Genomic DNA, 22,324 nt, shown 5'->3' with positions numbered 1-22,324 from the left:
AGCTGTGCTCTGCTGTGATTTTTTTTTTTGTTATTTCTGATTTGCATCTTCGTATTGTTTTGATACCCCCCTCAACCCACCCCAACATCGGCCCTTCAGTCATCATCCACCTTGATCAAACACCAGGGAATATTGAGGACTGATGCGATGGAGTCTCCCCTAAAGCTCCAGCCTCGTCTCTGAGCCTACATGCCACAATACCATCACACCTTGGTCGGCGCTTTGCAGCTTTTTTTATTTGATGGGGTTTTCCCACGATTCTTTTCCGAGTAGATTTTTTATAAGTGCCGATAAAAAAACGACCACTGCTCGCAAACTATGGACGAACAGAATATGACCAGAAGCGAAGAGCACCGTCTTAGTTTGCAAAAAGCCCTGCAGCAGTGCGAGTTGGTGCAGAATATGATAGATATAAGCATTTCCAGCCTGGAGGGTCTACGGACCAAATGTGCCACATCCAACGACTTGACACAGAAAGAAATACGGACCCTGGAGGTAAGCACCATGACACGAGCTGTGAATTCTTCATCCAAATCAATACTGGAGCTGTCTGTCATCGAGCCTAATTCTGTCACCGTGCACATATTCGACAGGTATTGTCGGCTGTGCCATCGCAATAATGTGTTCCATCTCTGTTGAACGGCTATCTGTTTAGTGCAGTGTAATAAATCAAGAACCGGGGCTGCAGTGAGTTGTTGTGGGCTTGCGCATTCTGCAGGTGGTGGTGGTGGTGGAGGAGGAGGAGAGAGAAGGTGGCTCCTCTCCATCACTATTCTCCCTGTGAACGCCGAGGCCTGTAATAAACACTCTTTGTTTACGAGTAGGCTACTGTGCCAGGTTGCCAGCGCATCGTTCACCGACCAGCGTTGTGCTTTATGTGTGTGTGTGTGTGTGTGTGTGTGTGTGTGTGTGTGTGTGTGTGTGTGTGTGTGTGTGTGTGTGTGTGTGTGTGTGAATGTGTGCTGTGCGTTTTAGTGAAATCACCCTCAAAATAGTGTGATGTTTAATTGGCCTGCGGAGAGTTCCGTCAATTGCGTTATGTAATGGCCATGATATCCTGATGTTAGAGTTGCGATAGCAAAACACCGTGCTGACAGATTTTGGGCCACAAAAACGACTTAAACACCGTCTTCACATCATTTACTAGGCAGCACGGCAGCAACTCTCCCGGCGGACTGCAGGCACGCGGTTTAAATGGAGACGTCAATTTAGGCCTTAATGCCAACCCGATGTCACGATAGAGAGAAAATGGCAATATAGTGCCATATATAGAAAACGTGACTTATCAGATGAATTATGAAGTTATACACTGTTCATGAACTACTATGCTGTGTTTTTCTCTAGGCCTATCACAGTAGGTGCCTGTCGTGCAGGTTGGGATGTCATGTCTGCAGTACTTGAGCTGATGTTTCTTTTAGAAATAACCAGCAACTCAAGAGAGATGAGGGAATACTACAAGCACGAGTCTATCATATGTATGGAATATCACGCATATTTGTGTCTCAGTCTTAATATGAAATTATTTATAAAGGAGGATATAAAGGAGATAAGATTAAACTGAGTGTACACAGAAAGCATGAAATAAGCAGAACTCATCCCAAATGCTGGTGTTCATACATTATAAGCCTAGCTTATGTCTCTGTCAGTTGTCCGATTTATACAATTTTGGACATAAAGGAAGTGAGCTGTGCAGGTCAGCAATGGTTGCGGTGAAGAAGGGTTGTCCACCATTTTGCAACTCATGCCCTTTTCCTTCAGCACTAGATTATGCTCTTAGCCACTTGTTTAGACAGGATATATGCACTTGTGAGTTCTGGCGAGTAGTAGTACACTGACTACCTACGTTAAATGCAATTATCGTAAGTCACTTTGGATAGAACCGACAACTAAATGACTGTATTGCAGTGTCGTTGAGAGACACTCTCCACCGACGCCTGGCTGCTGTCCACCCTCATCAGTCAGGCCAGGCTTCTCAGACAGACCACCACGCGTGGACGAGGACGGAGCCCCCCCATTGGACAGCCTCAGTGTCACAAGTCAGGAAATAAATATGGCTCTGCAGTCAAGACTCCGAAAACCAAAATGCATCAGGCAGTCTAGCGGTAGATGTTCGGGTGGCCATGCATAAGGTCTGCGGCTCAAATCCCACCTGTTATCCAGGAACAGTGTGATCATATACTGTAGCTGCTTCTCCCCTTAGCAGACAGAGGTTGAACCTCACTTCCTGTTACCCCTTCCTCTCCTTCCTGTCCTGTGCATAAGAACAGCATACCAACTAAGAGAACAAAGAACAATAAAACAAGCGTGTGTAGGATTGTGGGTACTGTAGTTCAGGTCTTTGTCAGACTGAGACAGTTCCTAGTTGCAACCGTGTCAAGACAGATTCTGTACCAATATCAGGTGAAGTTGGTCAGCCAATCAGAGTTCCTTGAAGAAAACACTCAAGGTCTGGGTCTGGATCATGTCTGACGGTCTCAGATTCGTTCGGGATGGCCTGGAGGTAGAAGCTCGTCCTGAGCCTCTTATAGCTAGCCTTGCGGATTCGGTACCTTTTCCCCACAGCAGCGCTAAGAAGACACTGTTGTCCGGGTGCCTGGTGTCCTTCGCAGTCCTTCTGGCCTTGGTCTTACAACGTCTGGTGTAGATGTCCTGGTGGTGGGGGAGTGCCCCCCCCCCCCGTGACGCGCTGACCGTAGCGCTCTCTGCAGGATGTTCCAGTCCTGTGTGCTGCTGCTCCCATACCAGGAAGTGATGTTCCCAGCCAGAATGCTCTCAATTGTGCATGCGTAGATACTCTTAAGCATCTGGGGAGACACTTGGAATCTCCTCAGACGTCTGCGTTGCTCGCATCCAGTTTAAAACTCTGGCACTAGCCTACAGGGCAATGAAAGGAATAGCTGCCTCCTACCTCCAGGCCATGGTCAAACCCTATACCCCCTCCCGACCGCTACGCTCTGCTACCTCAGGGCGACTGGTTGCCCCGTCACTCCGAGGCCCCTGTGGTTGATTGACTCGGTCACGGCTCTTCTCTGTCATGGCCCCGTAGAAAATGACCTCGCCAATCAGCGTTGGTTCTGAGGAATTTGAAATACAAACAGTTGTGCTGGGCGGGTTTAGGTTTCACGACAGCGAGAATTAGTTGAGGTTGGCGTGTGAAAGACAGATGGTTCATCCAATCACCTGCCAAGTATTTTTGAAAGTGCCTGCCCTTTTCCAAACAGTTTCCAACGGAGAGTTCCCAGATGGTTATGAGAAGCAAAGCATCTGGCACGCTAGGTTAGGGGGGTTATGGTGTTGAAAGCTGAACTATAGTCAGTGAACAGCAGCCTAACATAATTCCCCTTCACGTTGCCTGGGTGGAATGGGGCAGAGTGGAGCATGTGGGGGATGGTGTCCTCTGTGGACCTGTTGGGTCGATAGGTGAACCATAGAGGGTCCAGTTGGGAGCAGATCAGAATCAGAATCACAAACAGGTTTATTGCCGCCAAGTAGGCTTTCACATAGATCTGGGTGTGGTCTGTTTCTGGTCTTATCTGGTCTGGTCTTGGTCTTGGTCTTGGTCTGGGTCTGGGTCTGGGTCTGGGTCTGGTTTGGTCTGGTCTGGGTCTGGGTCTGGGTCTGGGTCTGGTCTGGTCTGGTCTGGTCTGGTCTGGACTGGGTCTGGTCTGGTCTGGTCTGGTCTGGGTCTGGTCTGGTCTGGGTCTGGGTCTGGGTCTGGGTCTGGGTCTGGGTCTGGGTCTGGTCTGGTTTGGTTTGGTTTGGTTTGGTTTGGTTTGGTTTGGTCTGGTCTGGGTCTGGTCTGGTCTGGTCTGGTCTGGTCTGGTCTGGTCTGGTCTGGGTCTGGTCTGGTCTGGTCTGGGTCTGGGTCTGGGTCTGGGTCCGGGTCTGGTCTGGTCTGTTCTGGTCTGGTCTGGGTCTGGTCTGGTCTGGTCTGGTCTGGTCTGGTCTGGTACTGGGTCTCCAGGTGTTGAGTCTTGGTCTGGCTCTAGGTTTCCAGAGGTTGAGTCTTGGTCTGAGTCTTGGCCTGGGTCTAGGTTTCCAGAGGTTGAGTCTTGGTCTGGGTCTTGGCCTGGGTCTAGGTTTCCAGAGGTTGAGTCTTGGTCTGGGTCTGGGCCTGGGTCTAGGTTTCCAGAGGTTGAGTCTTGGTCTGGGTCTGGGCCTGGGTCTAGGTTTCCAGAGGTTGAGTCTTGGCCTGGGTCTCCAGGTGCTGAGTCTTAGTCTGGGTCTTGACCTGAGTCTTTGGAGGTTGGGTCTAGGTCTGTGTCTCCAGAGTCCTGGTCCTGACTCCATCTGTGTATCTCACTGTGGCTTCAATAACAGGTGTCCACAGATTACTGAGCAAAGTACTGTAAATGACTGAGCAGAGTACTGTAAATGACTGAGCAAAGTACTATAATGACTGTTCGCCATTCAAACACAGATCAATTATTTCTGGTTTACTGGATGTTTCCATCTTCACTATTCGCCTTATTCACCTGGCAGCCATATTGGTCAGTCTGGGGTGCGGATGCGGAAGTGCCCGTTGACTTCAATGTTAAAAGTTCACTGTAAAAACACCACTTCAAGAACTGAAATAGTCAATATAACAGGCTGAATACACTAGCGTTTGGAAATACATGGAGGTGAATGAGCCATAGTTAGCCGTCAGCTGCATTCTCTCCGGTGTATTTCCAAACGCGAAAACAACGGCAGTGAAAAACAATCAGAGTCTGGTAATGATGAGTTTGTAACCCCGATAGTGTATTCAGCCTGTTATTTTGACTATTTTGGTTCTTGAAGTGCTGTTTTTACAGTGAACTTTTAACAGCGAGGTGTAAAGACTAGGCCTCAGGACACTTCCTATAGAGGGAGGACACACTAAACAGAAACAAATACATACACACAATAACAAAATGGCCAATAGATGTAAACAAAGGAATTGGCTCCTACAACTATAGCATTAGTAAGTAAGTAAGTAAGTAAGTAAGTAAGCTTTATTTCTATAGCGCTCTTCACAGCACGGCTGCACAGAGTGCTGTACAGTAATAAATTAAAATCAGAGGCAGTACAACACTAGACAAAATTAAAACGAGACAGAACAAAAAAAAAAACAGAAATTGCGAGCAGCAAGGTGTTATAAATGGCCGAAGCAAGGAGTTATAGATGGGGAAGAGCATTCCAGAGTCTTGGCGCCACCGCCTCAAATGCTCTGTCACCCTGGGTTTTTAGTCTGGTCCGGGGCACCGTCAGGAGACCCAGGTCGGATGACCTCAGCGACCGACTCAGAGAGTGAGGGTGTAAAAGTTCTGAGATCTCTGTGGGTGAACACCAGGACATTAGCCACACCACATGTTGTATGTATTAACTAAACCATTGATGGCCAGGAATCCTCAGATCACTCACTCAGACAACATTCTGTCAGCCCAGGATATACGATATGTAGCATAGAATGCTAACTCACAGGTGTGTTTGATTTGAGCCACAGCTTGTCCTCATTCAGCCAAATACACACTGATTCACTAAACTAGTGTCATTTCCTCCATCAGGAACACACCTACATTGTATTCCAACAATGATAAGATCCTTAGAGATCAAGATATCAAGATTCCTTTTATTCGTCACATCTAGTGTACGATGTACAGTCACAGTGAAATGTTGCTGCCTGCTCCAAGATTATGCTACAGATTAACTCTTATACTCAGTTCAAAATTTCAAATTTACAAGTTACAATTTACAATTTTACAAATGAACACAAACTACACAATAAGTACCCTTTCTATAAGTATAAAGTTAGCTGGGATGGGATAGATACGGGTCTGGATGGATTATGTATGGATTTAAATAAATAAATAAACAACTGGAGGAGTGGCGTGGGTGAGTTATGTACATGCTATAGCTATAATAAATCAAATCCCAGGGGGATTTTCCCTGACCGTAGCAGAGAGAACAGTCCATTTCCTGGGTGGCTGGGGTCTTTCAGGATCCTGTTGGCCTTGGTCTTGCATCTCCTGGTGTACATGTCCTCGAGGTGGGGGAGTGCCCCCCCCCCTCCCCCAAGGTACGTTCAGCTGACCGTATTACTCTCTGTAGGGTCTTGTGATCCTGAGAGCTGCTGTTCCCGTACCAGGTGGTGATATTCCCAGAGTGACTGTGTTCAACGAATTGCTGCTTGAAAACATTTTGATGAACCTTTGGTACCAGTTCATCGTTTGCCTGAGTCTGCCTGATTGGTCAGTGCTGCATTTTTGGGGACAGCCCATTGGCCCGTTACCGATAAGTAATTTAAATTATTTCAAATAGTATTTGGACCCAGGTGTGATAGTTCCAGACGACTTCTGGTTGCTGTCCTCACCTTGTGTGTATAATAGCCTTGGAGCAGTGGTCAGGCTGACCTCAATAATTCACATGCTGTCTCCTGGAAGAAATACCTAGGTGAATGATTAGTTGATTGATTGATTGATTTAATTTATTGGAGAACTTCAAATGAAAAGTCCTACTCAGCCGGTGCATCATGGTAGTACACACATGTACTGTCAGTATAACTGTTAAACACGACACCGTCAAGTTCCAGACTAGTGTCTTGATGCAATCTCCGTCACCATAGAACCATATAGACACACACACACACACACACATGCACACACGTAGTGCTACAGTACCACCATAAATGATGAAAGGCTTTTTAATGTAGATGAAGTCTCCACTCAGCCTCTCCATACAGGTCATACCCGGGGCCCCAGGAGGTCCTACTATTTACAAGGTTCATGTTTTTGTAATTCATCTCTCAGACGAACTGAAATATTAATAGAATATGGAGCAAGAACATCCTCCAATCACACTGGCATACAGAGGGGGGCTCTTTCTGACCAGTACAGAACCAAGATGAAGGCTCTACTGACCATGACTGGGATGTAGACTACACTCGGTTCACTCACTCTAGACAAATGGACTTATTGTAAATCAATTTGGATAAAAGCGTCTGCTAAATGACTAAAATGTAAAAAGTAAAAATTGAATGATGGCTCTCTAACCAGCAGAGAACCAAGATGGTGGCACTTTTGTCTAGTGGTACGGTATGTCTGTGTGATTGGCTTGTAAGGAGTGGTATGTCTGTAGGATTGGCCCTCGGGGTTGTTGTGATGTTGTGCTCTTGTTGTGGGTTTGTTGTCACTGTCAATGTAATTTTATTTCTATAGCACCATTCATACAAATCAATGAAGCGCATAGTGTTTTACATAAAAAGAGATTGATCAACGCATAAATCATGTAAACACAATGACAACAGATTAAAAGAAACAATAAGATTAAAATGATTAAAAAATGAATAAAATAAAAATAGAGAATACAAATTATAGCTGCTGTGCAGCACTGGGTCGAGGCCGGGCGGAGTTAGAGGAGGAAAGAGACAAACGGCAAATATATGAGGGTCCAGGTGGACACATATATACAATAACTGGTGCAGGCTTATGTTTTCCTGTTAACTGCTACAGTTAGATGGAACAAGGTTTGAGGTTGTGACATGGCCACAGCTCTGTTCTGTCCTGTTAACTGCTACAGTTACAGTAGATGGAACAAGGTTTGAGCTTGTGACATGGTCACAGCTCTGTTCTGTCCTGGCCACACAGTGAACTGCCCACATCAGGACTGCTCATATTTCCCCACAGGCTCAAAACTCACCTCTTCAAGAAGTACTACCAGGATTCACCCTCTTAAGCACCTGTGTTGTTGTTCACTTTTGCACTTTTCCTTACGCACTAGATTATACTCTTAGTCACTTGTTTAGAAAGGAGATGCACTTGTGAGTTCGGGGGAATAGTAGTACACTAACTTCCCATGTTAAATGCAATTATGTAAGTCACTTTGAATAAAAGTGTCAGCTAAGTGACTAATGTAATGCGAACACCCAAAGACATGCCATACTATTGCTAACTAGCCAAATAATGAATCGTAGCTGTGTGTTGCTGAAAGTTGAAGATTGAGGGTGGATGTCATATTATTGGTTGAAATTGGTTCAGTCCAACTACTGTACGTAGGTTTGAAGATGTAGTGTGGCAATTGAGGTGTCAATTGACCAAAAAATGTGTGAGGAGTAGGGTTTGATAGGTTTTTGAGAAAAACCTATCAAAATAATAATAATAATAATAATAATTCCTGTCAGTCAAAGCACATAGAAGTTTCTGCTCACTCGGGCCTACATGTTGGTGGTTGTTGCAAAGTGATAGCACGTATGGCTGATTTTTTTGTTTTGTTTTTTTGTTTTAAACTTTAGACTGTTGCGGTAGCGCCACCATCAGGACTAGGCCCCCTATGCCAGTTTAGGACTGGACCTATGTGCAAAGTTTGGTGATTTTTCATGCATGGGAAGTCAGACTTCGTAGGAAGAAGATTCAGAATATTGTCAAATACTAGAGGGTTCTGGCAGATGAGGCTGCCCGACCCCTAATTAAGGACAGTTTAAGATATTAAAGTAAAGCTACTGTATGTGGTAAAAGCAATATCAAAAAGGTATGTTTTAAGATCTTGCTTAAGAGTTTCCACAGTCTCAGACATTTTCAGGTCCTCTGGCAGGGTGTTCCAAAGGCTGGGGGCATACGAACCGAAGGCTGCCTCCCCATGCCTCTTAGTCCTGGCTCTAGAAACCATTAAAAGCTCAGTGCCAGAGGACCTGAGGGATGTAGTAGGTGTATATTACACAATAGTCCAACCTGCTAGTAATAAAAGCATGCATTAGTCTTTAAGTATCAGTCTGAGAGAGGAGAGGTTTCACCTTGGCAATGTTTTTAGGTGATTCATTCACATTCTTTATATGTGCCTCTAAGCTAAGATCGGAGTCCAGCACAACACCTATGTTTCTGGCCTGACATTTGGTATTCAGTGACAGTGTTTTTAAGTGCACTGATATTCTCTCTCTTTCACCTTTTCCAGTTTTTCCTGGTTGAACTGAAGGAAGTTCTGTAAAATCCACACATTTATGTCAGCAATACATTCTATCAAATGATCAATCGAGCTGTAGTTGAGGGGTGTCACAGAAATGTAGAGCTGGGTCAGCACTGGGTGTCATCAGCATAGCTATGGCAGCTCATGTTCATTCTTATGACACTGCAGATTGAAAAGTAAGGGCCCTAGAATTGATCCTTGTGGAACCCCACATGTCATCTCAGTTTTTTGAGCTGTGATCACCAAGGGTAACAAAAAACTCTTTAAATAAGTCCTGAACCAGTCAAGGACCGGACCAGAGAGGCCGACCCAATTATAAATTCTTCTAACAAGGATATTATCTACCGTGTCAAACGCTGCTCTCAAGTCCAGTCCAGGAGGACAAAGAGAGCTTTTTTGTGTCAGCATTGATTCTGAGGTTGTTGACAACCTTGATCACGCTGTCTCTGTGCTATGATGAGGGCGAAAACCTGAATGAAAAAAACCTGTTTGAATTTTTTTTTCTTCTAGAATTTTACTTAAAAAGGGGAGTTTGGAGATTGGTCTAAAATGACTGAGTACTGAGTCGTGATGATGTGCTCGCTTGTTGTAGCCGGTCACAGGGTCACCGAACGGCCAGAGGTTCGCCACTGGCTAGATGTGTATTATGTTCAGTTATTGAGAGAGCGAGAGAGAGAGAGAGAGAGAGAGAGAGAGAGAGAGAGAGAGGGAGCAAGCAAGAGAGAGAGAGCTTCCCAGTTCTACTAGTTAAGTGCTATTTATCTAAAGCAAAGGCTACAACCTGGAAGAGCCATTAGTGAGCCAGGTCAGGTGAAGGTAAGCACACGCCAAGGGAAAGTGGCAGGGGGCCAGACATGGCTATTATTCTTGGGAAATGACAGAGAACAAGGACAGATGATCACTTAGCTGCTGAATGTAAGAAGTGCAAGTTGTTAGAGAAATGTGGTTTATGGTCTGTTTAACAGAGCTAATTAAAGGTTCAGTATGCGATTTGGCTCAGAAGCATTTGGCTGGCGAGCCAGTTTTTATTTTATTTTATTTTATTTGGCACATTATAAAATAAAACACAGCAACAATAACAATGGTATAAATTATACATTACAAAGAACACTTAAATTATAAAAGACATGTCAGGGAAACCCCCAAAAACCCTCAAGGGGCTTGACGAGTGGGGCTCTCCAATATAGCAGTCAGACTTTAACTAAGGAAAAACAAACAAAACCAAGACAAAGGAAACAAGAAGCAAAACAGCAACAAAAAAGAAAGATGTGTTATTTATACAGCGGTATATTTTATAGACTGATTTTTTAAATGATATAGGAGAACGTTTAACCAAGTAGGGAGGGAGTGAATTCCATATCCTGGAATTAAATGAAACAGTTAAAAATCAATACAACGTGGAGATTCAAATCGAGATGAAAAATGTATCGCAAATACTCTTTTCAAACAGCAGAGGGCGTAATCTACTTTTGACCTCACTTGTTCGACATGTCACGTCATGTTCACTGTCATATTCAACGTCATGTTTAGCATCTTACGTTACCTGTACAGAGACTAGAGACCCACTAGAGACTAGAGACCAGCTAGAGACCAGCTAGAGACAGCTCAGCAACGAAAGACGAAGCCATGGCCGCGGCTGCAGGTCATATTGAAATAGGAAATATGCATTCATTGCATAGTTTGTGATACTCTACCTCAGAAATAAAAAGGGATTCTTTAATTTCATATAGAAAAGATACGAGAAAATACAGAAAAAAATCTGTAATTTGTCTGGAATCTAATTTTGTATTAAAAAATCTTAGCGTGAACCCAGTATTGTGAATCATATCGAATCGTGAGTCAAGTAAATCGTTACGTCCCTCCTCATTACATCTCTCCTCATTACATTCCTCCTCATTACATCCCTCCTCATTACATCCCTCATTACATCCCTCCTCATTACATCCCTCCTAATTACATCCATCATTACATCCCTCATTACATCCCTCCTCATTACATGCCTCATTACATTCCTCATTACATCCCTCCTCATTACATCCCTCATTACATTCCTCATTACATCCCTCCTCATTACATCCCTCCTCATTACATCCCTCCTCATTACATCCCTCCTAATTACATCCATCATTACATCCCTCATTACATCCCTCCTCATTACATCCCTCCTCATTACATTCCTCATTACATCCCTCCTCATTACATCCCTCATTACATTCCTCATTACATCCCTCCTCATTACATCCCTCATTACATCCCTCCTCATTACATCTCTCCTCATTACATTCCTCATTACATCCCTCCTCATTACATCCCTCCTCATTACATCCCTCATTACATCCCTCCTCATTACATTCCTCATTACATCCCTACTCATTACATCCCTCATTACATCCCTCCTCATTACATCCCTCATTACATCCCTCCTCATTAGATCCCTCATTACATTCTTCATTACATCCCTCCTCATTAGATCCCTCATTACATCCCTCCTCATTACATCCCTCATTACATCCCTCCTCATTACATTCCTCATTACATTCCTCATTACTTCCCTCCTCATTACATCCCTCATTACATCCCTCCTCATTAGATCCCTCATTACATTCCTCATTACTTCCCTCCTCATTACATTCCTCATTACATCCCTCCTCATTACATCCCTCATTACATCCCTCATTACATTCCTCATTACATCCCTCATTACATCCCTCCTCATGACATCCCTCCTAATTACATCCCTCATTACATCCCTCCTCATTACATCCCTCATTACATCCCTCTTCATTACACCTCTCATCATTACATCTCTCCTCATTACATCCCTCATTACATCCCTCCTCATTACATCCCTCATTACGTCCCTCATTACATCCCTCCTCATTACATTCCTCCTCATTACATCCCTCATTACATCCCTCCTCATTACATCCCTCCTCATTACATTCCTCCTCATTACATCCCTCATTACATCCCTCCTCATTACATCCCTCCTCATTACATCCCTCATTACATCCCTCCTCATTACATCCCTCCTCATTACATCCCTCATTACATCCCTCCTCATTACATCCCTCATTACATCCCTCCTCATTACATCTCTCCTCATTACATCCCTCATTACATCCCTCCTCATTACACCCCTACTCATTACACAAAGAGTGCTCATGTGCTGAGATCCAATTAACCTGAGTTCCCAGAAGCCCTCGCTGCAACGAGAACTTCGGGGAACATCATGGGCCTTTTTCAATACCAAGTACGCCCAATTCGGACTTGCTTCCTTGCTAGTCCGGACTTAGGAAGTTTGCATCAGAGTATGAACTTCCAAGGATGGGAGGACGCAAGTTCAGTCATTCAGCAATTGGAACAGTAGCGTCCTTGTTGACGTCACCTTCTCGACTTGTTTTGTGTGGACACCGGCAGCCGCCTTTGCTAGGATTTAGAAAAGCGTTTAAAACTGTTTTAAAGTAAATATCTTTACGTTTTCATTGCTTTTCATGTGGATAATTACCACAATTGAAACCAATTATGTGGCCATTTTATCCAAATAACATCTGTTTCTACTAGTTTAGATAGATATTTTAGATCCCTCATTACATTCGCTAGCTAGACACCACCAGGCTATATGACACCATTCGACTACAAACAATAAAAGCTAGATTCTGTGGGACGAGGGGAATCCAATGACATCCAATTCTTAACATTTGATCATTTTTAATGATCGCTGGATGAACTAGAAGTCTACCAATTTCATTATCGTTACTCTAACATATGATGAGACGAGCATCCGGGTTGAGGGAAAAGGGGAGTGTTAGCTAGCTAGCTAGCGTTAGTACTACAGTTTCTGCATAATTTCCACGGACAGTTGGTGTTGCTTGATCATTCAGAAAGAGTTTATCTGAAAATCCTGCATGTACTGGTTGGAAAATTTCCAGGTTGGAAAACCAAATTTCCAGGTTGGAAAACCAAATTTCCAGGTTGGAAAACCAAATTTCCAGGTTGGAAAGCCAATCGGGTGAAAAATGGCTAGCACACACTGCCAGTGTTTTGCCAATTTCAGAGGGAACGTTGCCATCAAAAATAAAATGTATCCACTCAGCTCTGCTGTCCTTTGAGCTTGGGAGATGATATGTGCTGCTTAGTACATCCAAGAACAGAGCATTTTCTGTGTGAAGACACTATGTTAGCTAGCGGGACCTGCAAATAATGTCAGCCTTTATAGTCAGGTAAACAAATGCAGGTGATTGGAGGTATTCAGATGGGGGCGGGATTGTTATAATAGGTCCTCGACTGTGACGTAAAGTGACACGGGAGATTTGAATGGCTTGCTGGGACTGACTTTTTTTCCTCATGTTTTCATTTCGGCTGACCACAACAAAATGACTTGGTTGTTTTACTTCATACTTTGTGTGTTAGTATGCCCATCAGAGTCTCAAATGTACATGCAAAAACAATGAAATAGTCAATAAATGTGGACCCCTTTAACCCTCACATATATCCTGATATAAAACTAATACTGTACACACACACACACACACACACACACTCTCTCTCTCTTTCTCTCTCTCTCTCTCTCTCTCTCTCTCTCTTCCTCTCTCTCTCTCTCTCTCACACCCTCTGTCCTCTGTGCCTGTCCAGGGGAAGCTGGTGAAGTATTTCAGCCGTCAGCTGGCCTGTAAGAGCAGGGTGGTCTCAGAGGAGCGCAGTCCTCAGCTGGAGGGCTTCCCGCGTCTTGGTCACTGGTTCCGCATCGTCAACATGAGGAAGGAGGTCACCCAGGTATACCGTGGCTCTTACACACACACACACACACACACACACACACACACACACACATGCATGCGGGCAGGCACACACGCACACACACACACACATGCATGTGGGCAGGCACACACGCACGCGCATGCAGGCACACACACAGACACATGCATGCAGGCACGAACACGCACGTAGGCACACACACACATGCATACACACACACACACACACAGACACAAACACTAACACACCTACAGTACACACACACACACACTCAGACATGAAAAATAAGCACACAGATACACAGACACGTGCACTGAACCAAAGCATATTTTTGTGTGTGCGTGTTGTGTATGTGCACATTCGTGTGTATGTGTGTGTGTGTATGTGTGTTTGTGTGTGTGCATGTGTGTGTCTTTGTATGTGTGTGTGTGTGCATGTGTCTGTGTGTGTGTGCGTGTGTGTGCGTGTGTGTGCATGTCTGTGTGTGTCTGTGTGTGTCTGTGTGTGTGTGCGTGTCTGTGTGTGTGCATGTGTGTGCGTGTGTCTGTGTGCGTGTGTGTGTGTGTGCATGTGTGTGCGCGTGTGTGTGTGCGTGCGTGTGTGTGTGTAGGAGCTGAGTGTGGGGGAGGTGACTCTGGAGGGGCTGCTGGAGATGAGTGAGGAGCAGGTGTGTGAGACGCTCCAGAAGCTGGGAGCCAACGAGGAGGAGTGCGCTCGCCTCAACGCCTCGCTGACCTGCCTCAGAAAGGCTCACAAGTCAGGTAGGCCAACCCACCACACACACACACACACACACACACACACACACACACACACACACACACACACACACTCACACACTCACACCATATGCACAGGATAGCAGTTAGCAGGGCTGCGTTCAAATTCAGCGACCAGAGGAGAACATTTGTTGCGAACATGTTTTCTTTGAACAGTTCAATTTGAACGGAGAGCCCTTCTGTGATCCCTTCTGTGTAGTCCAACTAGTACAACCTAATTGAACGTTAGTTATAGAAGTAAAAGGGACTCCGGTGTTCAATTCAACCATTCAATCATCCAATCACATTCCCCTCAGTCCAGTAGCCATTTTTGTCCACCGCAAACTACCTTCTCAGAGCGTTTGCTTATGTTTGCGGTGAACACAAAGCTAACTGAAAAATGTTTAAAATAGTTTGCAAACGTTCGCTAATTTGATTATAGAGCTGTTTTCTGATATCAAAAATTGTCCCATTTTCTTTCCTATCTTTCTTTACTATTCTGAGAGATAAGGCAATTGTTTGATTTTTATTTTGCCCTATTATATTTTTATTTTGCTACTCTTATACTTTTGCTTCAGTACTAGATTATGCTCTTAGTCACTTGGAGATGCACAGAAAGGAGATGCACTTGTGAGTTCTGGTGAGAAGTACTACACTGACTTCCTACGTTAAATGCAATTATTATTAAATGCAATGATTGTAAGTCGCTTTGGATAAAAGCATCAGCTAAATGACTGTAATGTAATGCAATGTTTCCAACTTCAAGTATTCTTGGTGTGTGTGTGGTGTATGCCGCCCCCTACTGACAGCTGTGAAATGTGCACCCGGCCAGGAGCCCCCCTGAGCCCTCAGAATGAGTATGTGCCGGGTGTGGCCAGTAGAGGGCGGGCTTGGTCTGTAACAACTACTGGGTTTCATGGAGTAGTTTGGTATTTAACATCATAAGCCCTGTTATAATTTTTTTTACGACCATATATGGTATAATGGTCCATATCGATATTTTGACAGACATTTGACAGATATTAGTGCTCATTGTTCATGTCACAGCTGAGTGCATAATGGATTTCTATGGACATATAGATCAGCTGGCCATATTAACTATAAAGGATCTCTATATGCCCATTACATCCATTGTATACTCAGCTGTGACATGAACAATGAGCACTAATATCTCAAGAGTGCGTAAATAACCATATAACAGGGCTTATGATGCTAAATACCAAACTAGTCCTTTAACTTTAAAGTATATTCAGATAGACTTGCTCTTTTGTTGTCCGTTTGTCCTGTGAGGAATGGTATCAGGCAGCTACAGCCTCAGCTCTGTGAGGAGATGCAGAGAGGGGGGGGGGTCACCATCCTGCCTCCCACTCTGTCTCTGACACTGCAGAAAACAGGCAGGATGAACACAAAACAGGGAGACAGAGCACAGAGAGTTCTGGAACTGGGACTCAATGGGCATTTAAGTGTATGTATGTATTAATCCCCTGGTAACCTGAGTTATTTAAGCAATAACACACGAGAGCGAGTGCTTTATCATGGATATTGATAAACACAGCCATAAGTGCAGTTATTGAAGAAATGGACTCAATAACAACAATCAAAGAAGAACAAGAGTATGCACTAGCGGAGTTTCTCAGAGGAAAAGATGTTTTCGCCGTTCTTCCGACTGGATTTGGCAAACGTTTTGTTACACTGATTGGCTGGAGGAGGAAGTCTGTCAAGGCAAGACAGTGTCCTGCCCACTGAAATCGTTGTAGAAAGGGTGAGAGAAACTGAATGTGAGCTCGCTAGATCAGGGTGGTCTCACAAGGCAAGAGAAAAATGTGAAAACAAACGTGAAACCCACAGAGAATAAATAAATAATGATATGAAACATATATGCAAACATAAAACATTAATATAAATGCCAAAAGAGAGCAGAAAACCTTGACTGTGGCAGGAAGTGAAACGCAGTTCTACTGGCTTCAGAAAAAAGCTCATCATCACACAGCTTCAGCAGCTGAACCTTCTCTCCTGGTCTCTGCTTCGCGGAGCTGATGTGACACAGCTGCACAGGTGGAGTCTGAGAATCAGAATCAGAAGAGCTTATTGTCACATACTTTTTCAACACACCAGGAATTAGTTTCGGTCAATGGTGCGTAACATGGAGACAACATTGGACAGGGTGCAGGGACGAGACAGGACAGTGCAAAGACAGGACAGTGCAAATGAGCAGGTACAAAATACAAATGCAAAAATAAAAACAGTGTAGAAAATGGAGTGCAGTCGGTGTGTGAGCGCCTCCCCTCTCCCTAGTGCCTCTCTCTCTCCCTCCTATCTTCTAACCAGATCCAGTGGATGCCCCACTGTCACCAGCAGACCACCCTGAGTCCGATAGATACCCCTGTGTCTGCTGCAGATGTCGTAGCAAATGAGTTAACACACACACACGTACACACAGACATACACCAGTCCACTTCCGGCTTTAGGCCTGGGCCCAGTACCCCCTTCCCCTCACCCTAACCCGGGTCCGTATCCTCTTCCTACCCCCACCCTACCCCTGACCCCTGCCTCTACCTGGACCCAGGCACACTCACACACACACAGACATACACCAGTCCTGGGCTCAGATCCCCTTCCCCTCACCCTAACCCGGGTCCGTATCCTTTTCCTACCCCGACCCTACCCCTGACCCCTGCCTCTATCTGGGCCCAGGCACATTCACGCACACACAGACATACACCAGTGTTTGCCATGTCTCTCCTATGATGTTATTAGCCTCTCTTACTCTGAAAATGTAATTTAATGTTATTTATTGCTTTATAAATGTTCTTAGCCGGTAGACAAACATACTCCAGGAGCTTGCTCGATCGCCTTGTTGAGAGGGGTCAGGGAAGAATTTTTACAGCTCACTTATCTGGCCCCCGGGTGATTACTGTTTTTTTGCTTCCCTCTGGAATATTTAGGGGTGGGACGTCTGCCCACCTCCCTTGTTCTCTGTAAAGCGCATTGTGTTGCCTCTGGGTATGAAATAAGCTTTACAAATAAAGCTTTGATTTGATTTGATTTGAAAGTGTGTGTGTGTATGGGATGTTGTGTGTACAGTGTGTGTGACGTGATATGTGAGTGTGGTGCGTCCTGCAGTGTGTGAGCGCGGGTCCTTCCGTTATCTAGCTGTGATTCTCTGATGTGTGGTCAGATCAGGTCACCTGAAGTTTGGAGAAGAGAGGGTTGCAGAGTTCAATATCACAGTGTAATGGATATGTTATCCAGAGCACAAGTCTCCTCAGTTCCCTTATTCTCCAGTAGAGGGCAGTGCAGACCACATGTCTGTTTTCTCTCCAGTTAGACCGCTGTGCCTGCAGTGTTCCAGTCTGAATACAGGAGGGCAGTAGTCTGTCATAAAATCCATGTTATCCCCTTGGTCTGGTAACAGCAATGTCTTTGATAAGCTGTCATATGACTACACCCTCCTCCCCCACACAGGCACACGCTAACCTTGTTGTTCTCTGAGCAGATGTCTTTCCTACGCACAGCTCCCAATGTTTGAGGAAATGTAATCAAGCCAAGTTGAGGACAGTTGTTACTCTCTCTTTCCAGTGTCCTTCCTTTAACCTCATGTATGGATGCTGGCCATATCTCTACCCTGCTCTAACAAGAAAGGCCAGCAGAACTTGCTCAGAGGAGCATTTAGGCACTGGTCTCACTGGTCTCCACTAACCCAGAATCACATCCTCACTGGTCTCACTGGTCTTCACTAACCCAGAATCACATCCTCACTGGTCTCACTGGTCTTCACTAACCCAGAATCACATCCTCACTGGTCTCACTGGTCTCCAATAACCCAGAATCACATCCTCACTGGTCTCACTGGTCTCCAATAACCCAGAATCACATCCTCACTGGTCTCACTGGTCTCCACTAACCCAGAATCTCATCATCACTGGTCTCACTGGTCTCCACTAACCCAGAATCTCATCATCACTGGTCTCACTGGTCTTCACTAACCCAGAATCACATCCTCACTGGTCTCCAGAATCATGGATGAGTCTACGCGAGAGACATCTTTGGGGGCTTTGTGGTAATCTCTCTCTCTCTCTCTCTCTCTCTCTCTCTCTCTCGCACTCACACACACACATTTGAATTTTTTATTTAGGTCCACATTTTCAAAATACATTGCATGGGCCCACGTATAATTCAATTGCTGTCATGTTGTTGGGTTGTTAAACAGTGTTTCTATGCTTCTAGGATGTACACAATGCTTACATGCACATACACACACATATATATGGTGGTGTAATATACATAATAATGATGTACAGTAAGCATACAGAAAATACCACTAACACCAGGGGAGTTATGGGTACAGAAAACACACAAACACACACAGACACACCTTTTCATCCCCTGCCCAGCTCTCAAAGGCAAGGTCTGGTCATGAGAACACCAGTGGTCTTCTTGGACGCAGGGGCAGTTGGAGGTGTGAAAGTAGCAGCAACACCAAACAGGGTTACCAGGGCCGTGTGCAATCACACCCTGGTCCTCATCTGCAGACTCAGATATGTTTGCTAACCACGAGAGGGGAGGAGGACCACTAAACCCAGTGTGTGTGTGTGTGTGTGTGGCGTTTGCGCACATGTGTGTGCACGCCAGCTGTGAGTTTGAGAAAAGGAGAGAGAGCGAGCGTGTGTCTGCTTGCCTGCGTGTGTGTGTGCGTGTGTTTGTGTCTGCGTGTATGTGTGTACGTATGTGCATATTTGTGCATGTTTGCGTGTGTGTGACTGTGTGTGTGCGTGTGTACGTGTGTACGTGTGTGTGTGTCTGTGTATGTCTGCGTGTGTGTGTGTCAGTGTGTGTGTCTGTGTGTGTGTGTGTGTCTTTGTGTGTATGTGTCAGTGTGTGTGTGTGTGTGTGTGTGTGTGTGTCTGTCTGCATGTGTGTTTACGTGTGTGTGTGTGCGTGTGTGTTCCTCATCCTCCCAGGAAGCCCTCCTCAGAACTCCCACACACGAAATGAAGCGCACAGCGTTCTCTCGGCTCAAACCGAATTAAAAAGTTATCACCGTCACATTATTCAAGCACATTATTCTTTAAACCCCTTGCATACTTATCAGGCTGGCTCCTGCGTTTGATGGCTTCTGTTCTCATTGCAGGAGACAGCAGCTCACGATAATTGTCAGGTTCATTCCAGCCAGATGCTGGTCAAACGCACAGCACAGAGAGAAGGGAGGGTCAGCTGCAAATATATGACGCAGAATCATTTCTTGTAGTTTTTCAACATACTAGGAATTAGTTTTCAGGTAACGGTGCATACAGTAACACTGAGACAACATTGGACAGGGTGCAGGACGAGATGGGACAGGGCAAAATATGAATGCAAAATAAGATTTAACCAGGCCAGGTCAAGCCTGGCTTATGTGCGTGGCTGGCTTGTTTCTGTGCAGGACTGGTAGGACGGAAGCTAGTCATGCCACTGGAATAGCTGTGAATTGAAATGACATGAAATAATGTCTGATAAATTAAGATAGGTCATGTCGCCTGGACACATCAGTTCCAATACTTCCAATGCTAATCCAGCACAATAAGAGTGGGATAGCCAGTTAACTCATGAGCTCACAACAACTAGCAGCAGCTTCCAGTAGCAGTTACACTGATGATAACATAAAGTCATCCCCACCGGGTCTTGAACCCCGGTCTCCCGGGTGGGAGTTCAATGCTCTAACCACTACTCTACTTGTGCTGTGTGGATCAGTGGGTTGATTTTGCTGGGACAACTGCCTCTTGTAGTGCCAACAGAGAGATGCCGCCAACATTGTCTGGAGGGAGGGAGGGAGGGAGTGAGGGAGTGAGGGAGTGACAACCCGACAAACGCTATACTGGCTTCCAACCACGCACAAAGAATAAATAAAAAACAGTATACAAAATGTATTGCGGTCAGTGTATATACAGTGAGTGTCCAAGTGTAATGTTATGTTAATATGTGTATCAATCAATCAATCAAGTTGGATTTATATAGCGCCCTTCATGATACCCAGAGCGCTTTACAGAGTCCAGTATTCATTCAGACACAGTCATACTGGTGGTAAGCTACATCTGTAGCCACAGCTGCCCTGGGGCAGACTGACAGAAGCGTGGCTGCCAATCAGCGCCTACGGCCCCTCCGACCACCACCAACATTCATTCACATTCATACGTGTACACAGTATGTGTGATGTAATATGTGATATTCATACTGAGCGATGCAGCACATTGCATTGAAGCGCAGGGACCCGTAACGACCCTGGTTTGCATTCAGACCAATCAAAGATCGTTACCTTCACGACGCTGTGGGGAGACCTGGGTCTCTATGGGTTGCTATGACGACGAGTGGTGTTTTCGAGGCGGCCGTTGCTTCTCTGCGTTCCTTCCACACACGCCAGAGAGCTCTGAACACACGCTCTGAATCACACACTGAACACACACCAGAGAGACGGGCTCTTCAGGAGCCCACATGCCCTGAACACACACTGCACACACGCTCTGAACATACATTCTGAACATACGCAAAAGCACTGAACACACACCAACACTGAACACCACCACGCCAACACTCTGAACACACGCTAACACTCTGAACACACGCCAACACTTTGAACACTGCCATATCAGACAGACAGACAGACAGATAGATAGATAGATAGATAGATAGATAGATAGATAGATAGATAGCACTTTTACAGTATACAAGTATACAAAAAGGATGTGCAAGGAGAGGACCCTATCTTCCCCCCCTCTCCCCTAACGAGGTCCTCAACCTTGTCACATCTAGCCGCCCCACCATATGCTCCATTGACCTGGTTCACTCCCTTCTCCTTCAGTCTATTGTTCCTGAACACCTTCCCTTCCCAACCCAACTCATCAACACATCTCTCACATCAGGACCCTTTCCCTTTGCTTTCAAGACTGCCAGAGTCACCTGGCAGAAAGGAACCTGACGAAACCATCACTTGACCCCTCAAATGTCAAAAACTACAGACCGGTTTCCCTTCTGCTCCTTATTCCCAACTTCCACTTCAACGTGCTATCTACAGTATAACCAATTGTCTTTGTATCTCCACCAGAACAATCTCTTGAACCCCCACCAGTCTGGGTTCAAGGCAGGTCTCTCGACAGAGATGGACCTCCTTGCACTGACCTCAGGAAGTCCCTTCACGTCGGGAGAGTACTGTACACTCTCTCCTCCATCCTGATACTCTTGGACCTGTCAGCAGCATTTGACACGGTGGACCACCAGATCCTCCTCTCCACCTTTGAGGGGAGGGGAGTTTCAGACTCTGCACAATTTGTTTGCATCCTACTTGATGGGTCGCTCCTACCAGACATGGAGAGGGTTCGTGTCGGAACCATGAAGTCTGACTACGGGAGTTCCACAAGGTTCAGTTCTGGGTCCTCTTCTTTTTTCCCTCTACAAACCTCTCTGGGTTCTGTTATTCGTTCGCATGGCTTCTCCTACCATTGTTATGCCAATGACACCCAGGCCAGCTGGTCTTGTCATTTCCCCCCTTTGACACACAAGTGGAGACACGCATAGCTGGGTGCTTGACTGACATCTCAGAGTGGATGGCGACACACAACCTGAAGCTCAACCTGGACAAGACTGAGCTGCTGTTCCTCCCGGGGAAGAGCTACTCACACGGTGGCCTATCCATCACCATTGACAATACCATGGTGATGCCAACTCAGACTGCGAGGAATCTGGGTGTGACCCTAGACAACCAACTGTCGTTCTTGACAAACATTGCGTCGGTTACTCGCTACTGAAGATATCTGCTCTATGACATCATGAGGAGTCGCCTCTTCCTCACTGACAAGACGGCGCTGGTGCCGTCATCTCTCGCCTGGACTACTGCCACTCCCTCCTGGCTGGCGCCCCAA

The 22,324-nt window shown here is 45.4% G+C and overlaps 1 protein-coding gene across 1 annotated transcript in view; it reads left to right on the top strand.

Annotated features, from left to right (window-relative positions):
- Nucleotides 1-318: 318 nt before the first annotated feature.
- The window catches only part of ksr2 (kinase suppressor of ras 2), a gene marked incomplete at both ends in the record, with an annotated part of 132,504 nt that continues 110,498 nt past the window's right edge, over nt 319-22,324 (top strand). Inside the window, 3 exons of the mRNA XM_084439544.1 lie at nt 319-495; nt 13,552-13,692; nt 14,285-14,435. Of these exons, the coding sequence (XP_084295670.1) occupies nt 319-495; nt 13,552-13,692; nt 14,285-14,435 (469 nt within the window). The remainder of the gene's footprint in view (nt 496-13,551; nt 13,693-14,284; nt 14,436-22,324) is intronic.

Source organism: Borostomias antarcticus, assembly GCF_949987555.1.
Source record: "Borostomias antarcticus genome assembly, chromosome: 6".
Classification (NCBI taxonomy): domain Eukaryota; kingdom Metazoa; phylum Chordata; class Actinopteri; order Stomiiformes; family Stomiidae; genus Borostomias; species Borostomias antarcticus.
The sequence above is the reverse complement of the archived record's forward strand: the minus strand, read 5'-3'. Positions and strand labels throughout refer to the sequence as shown.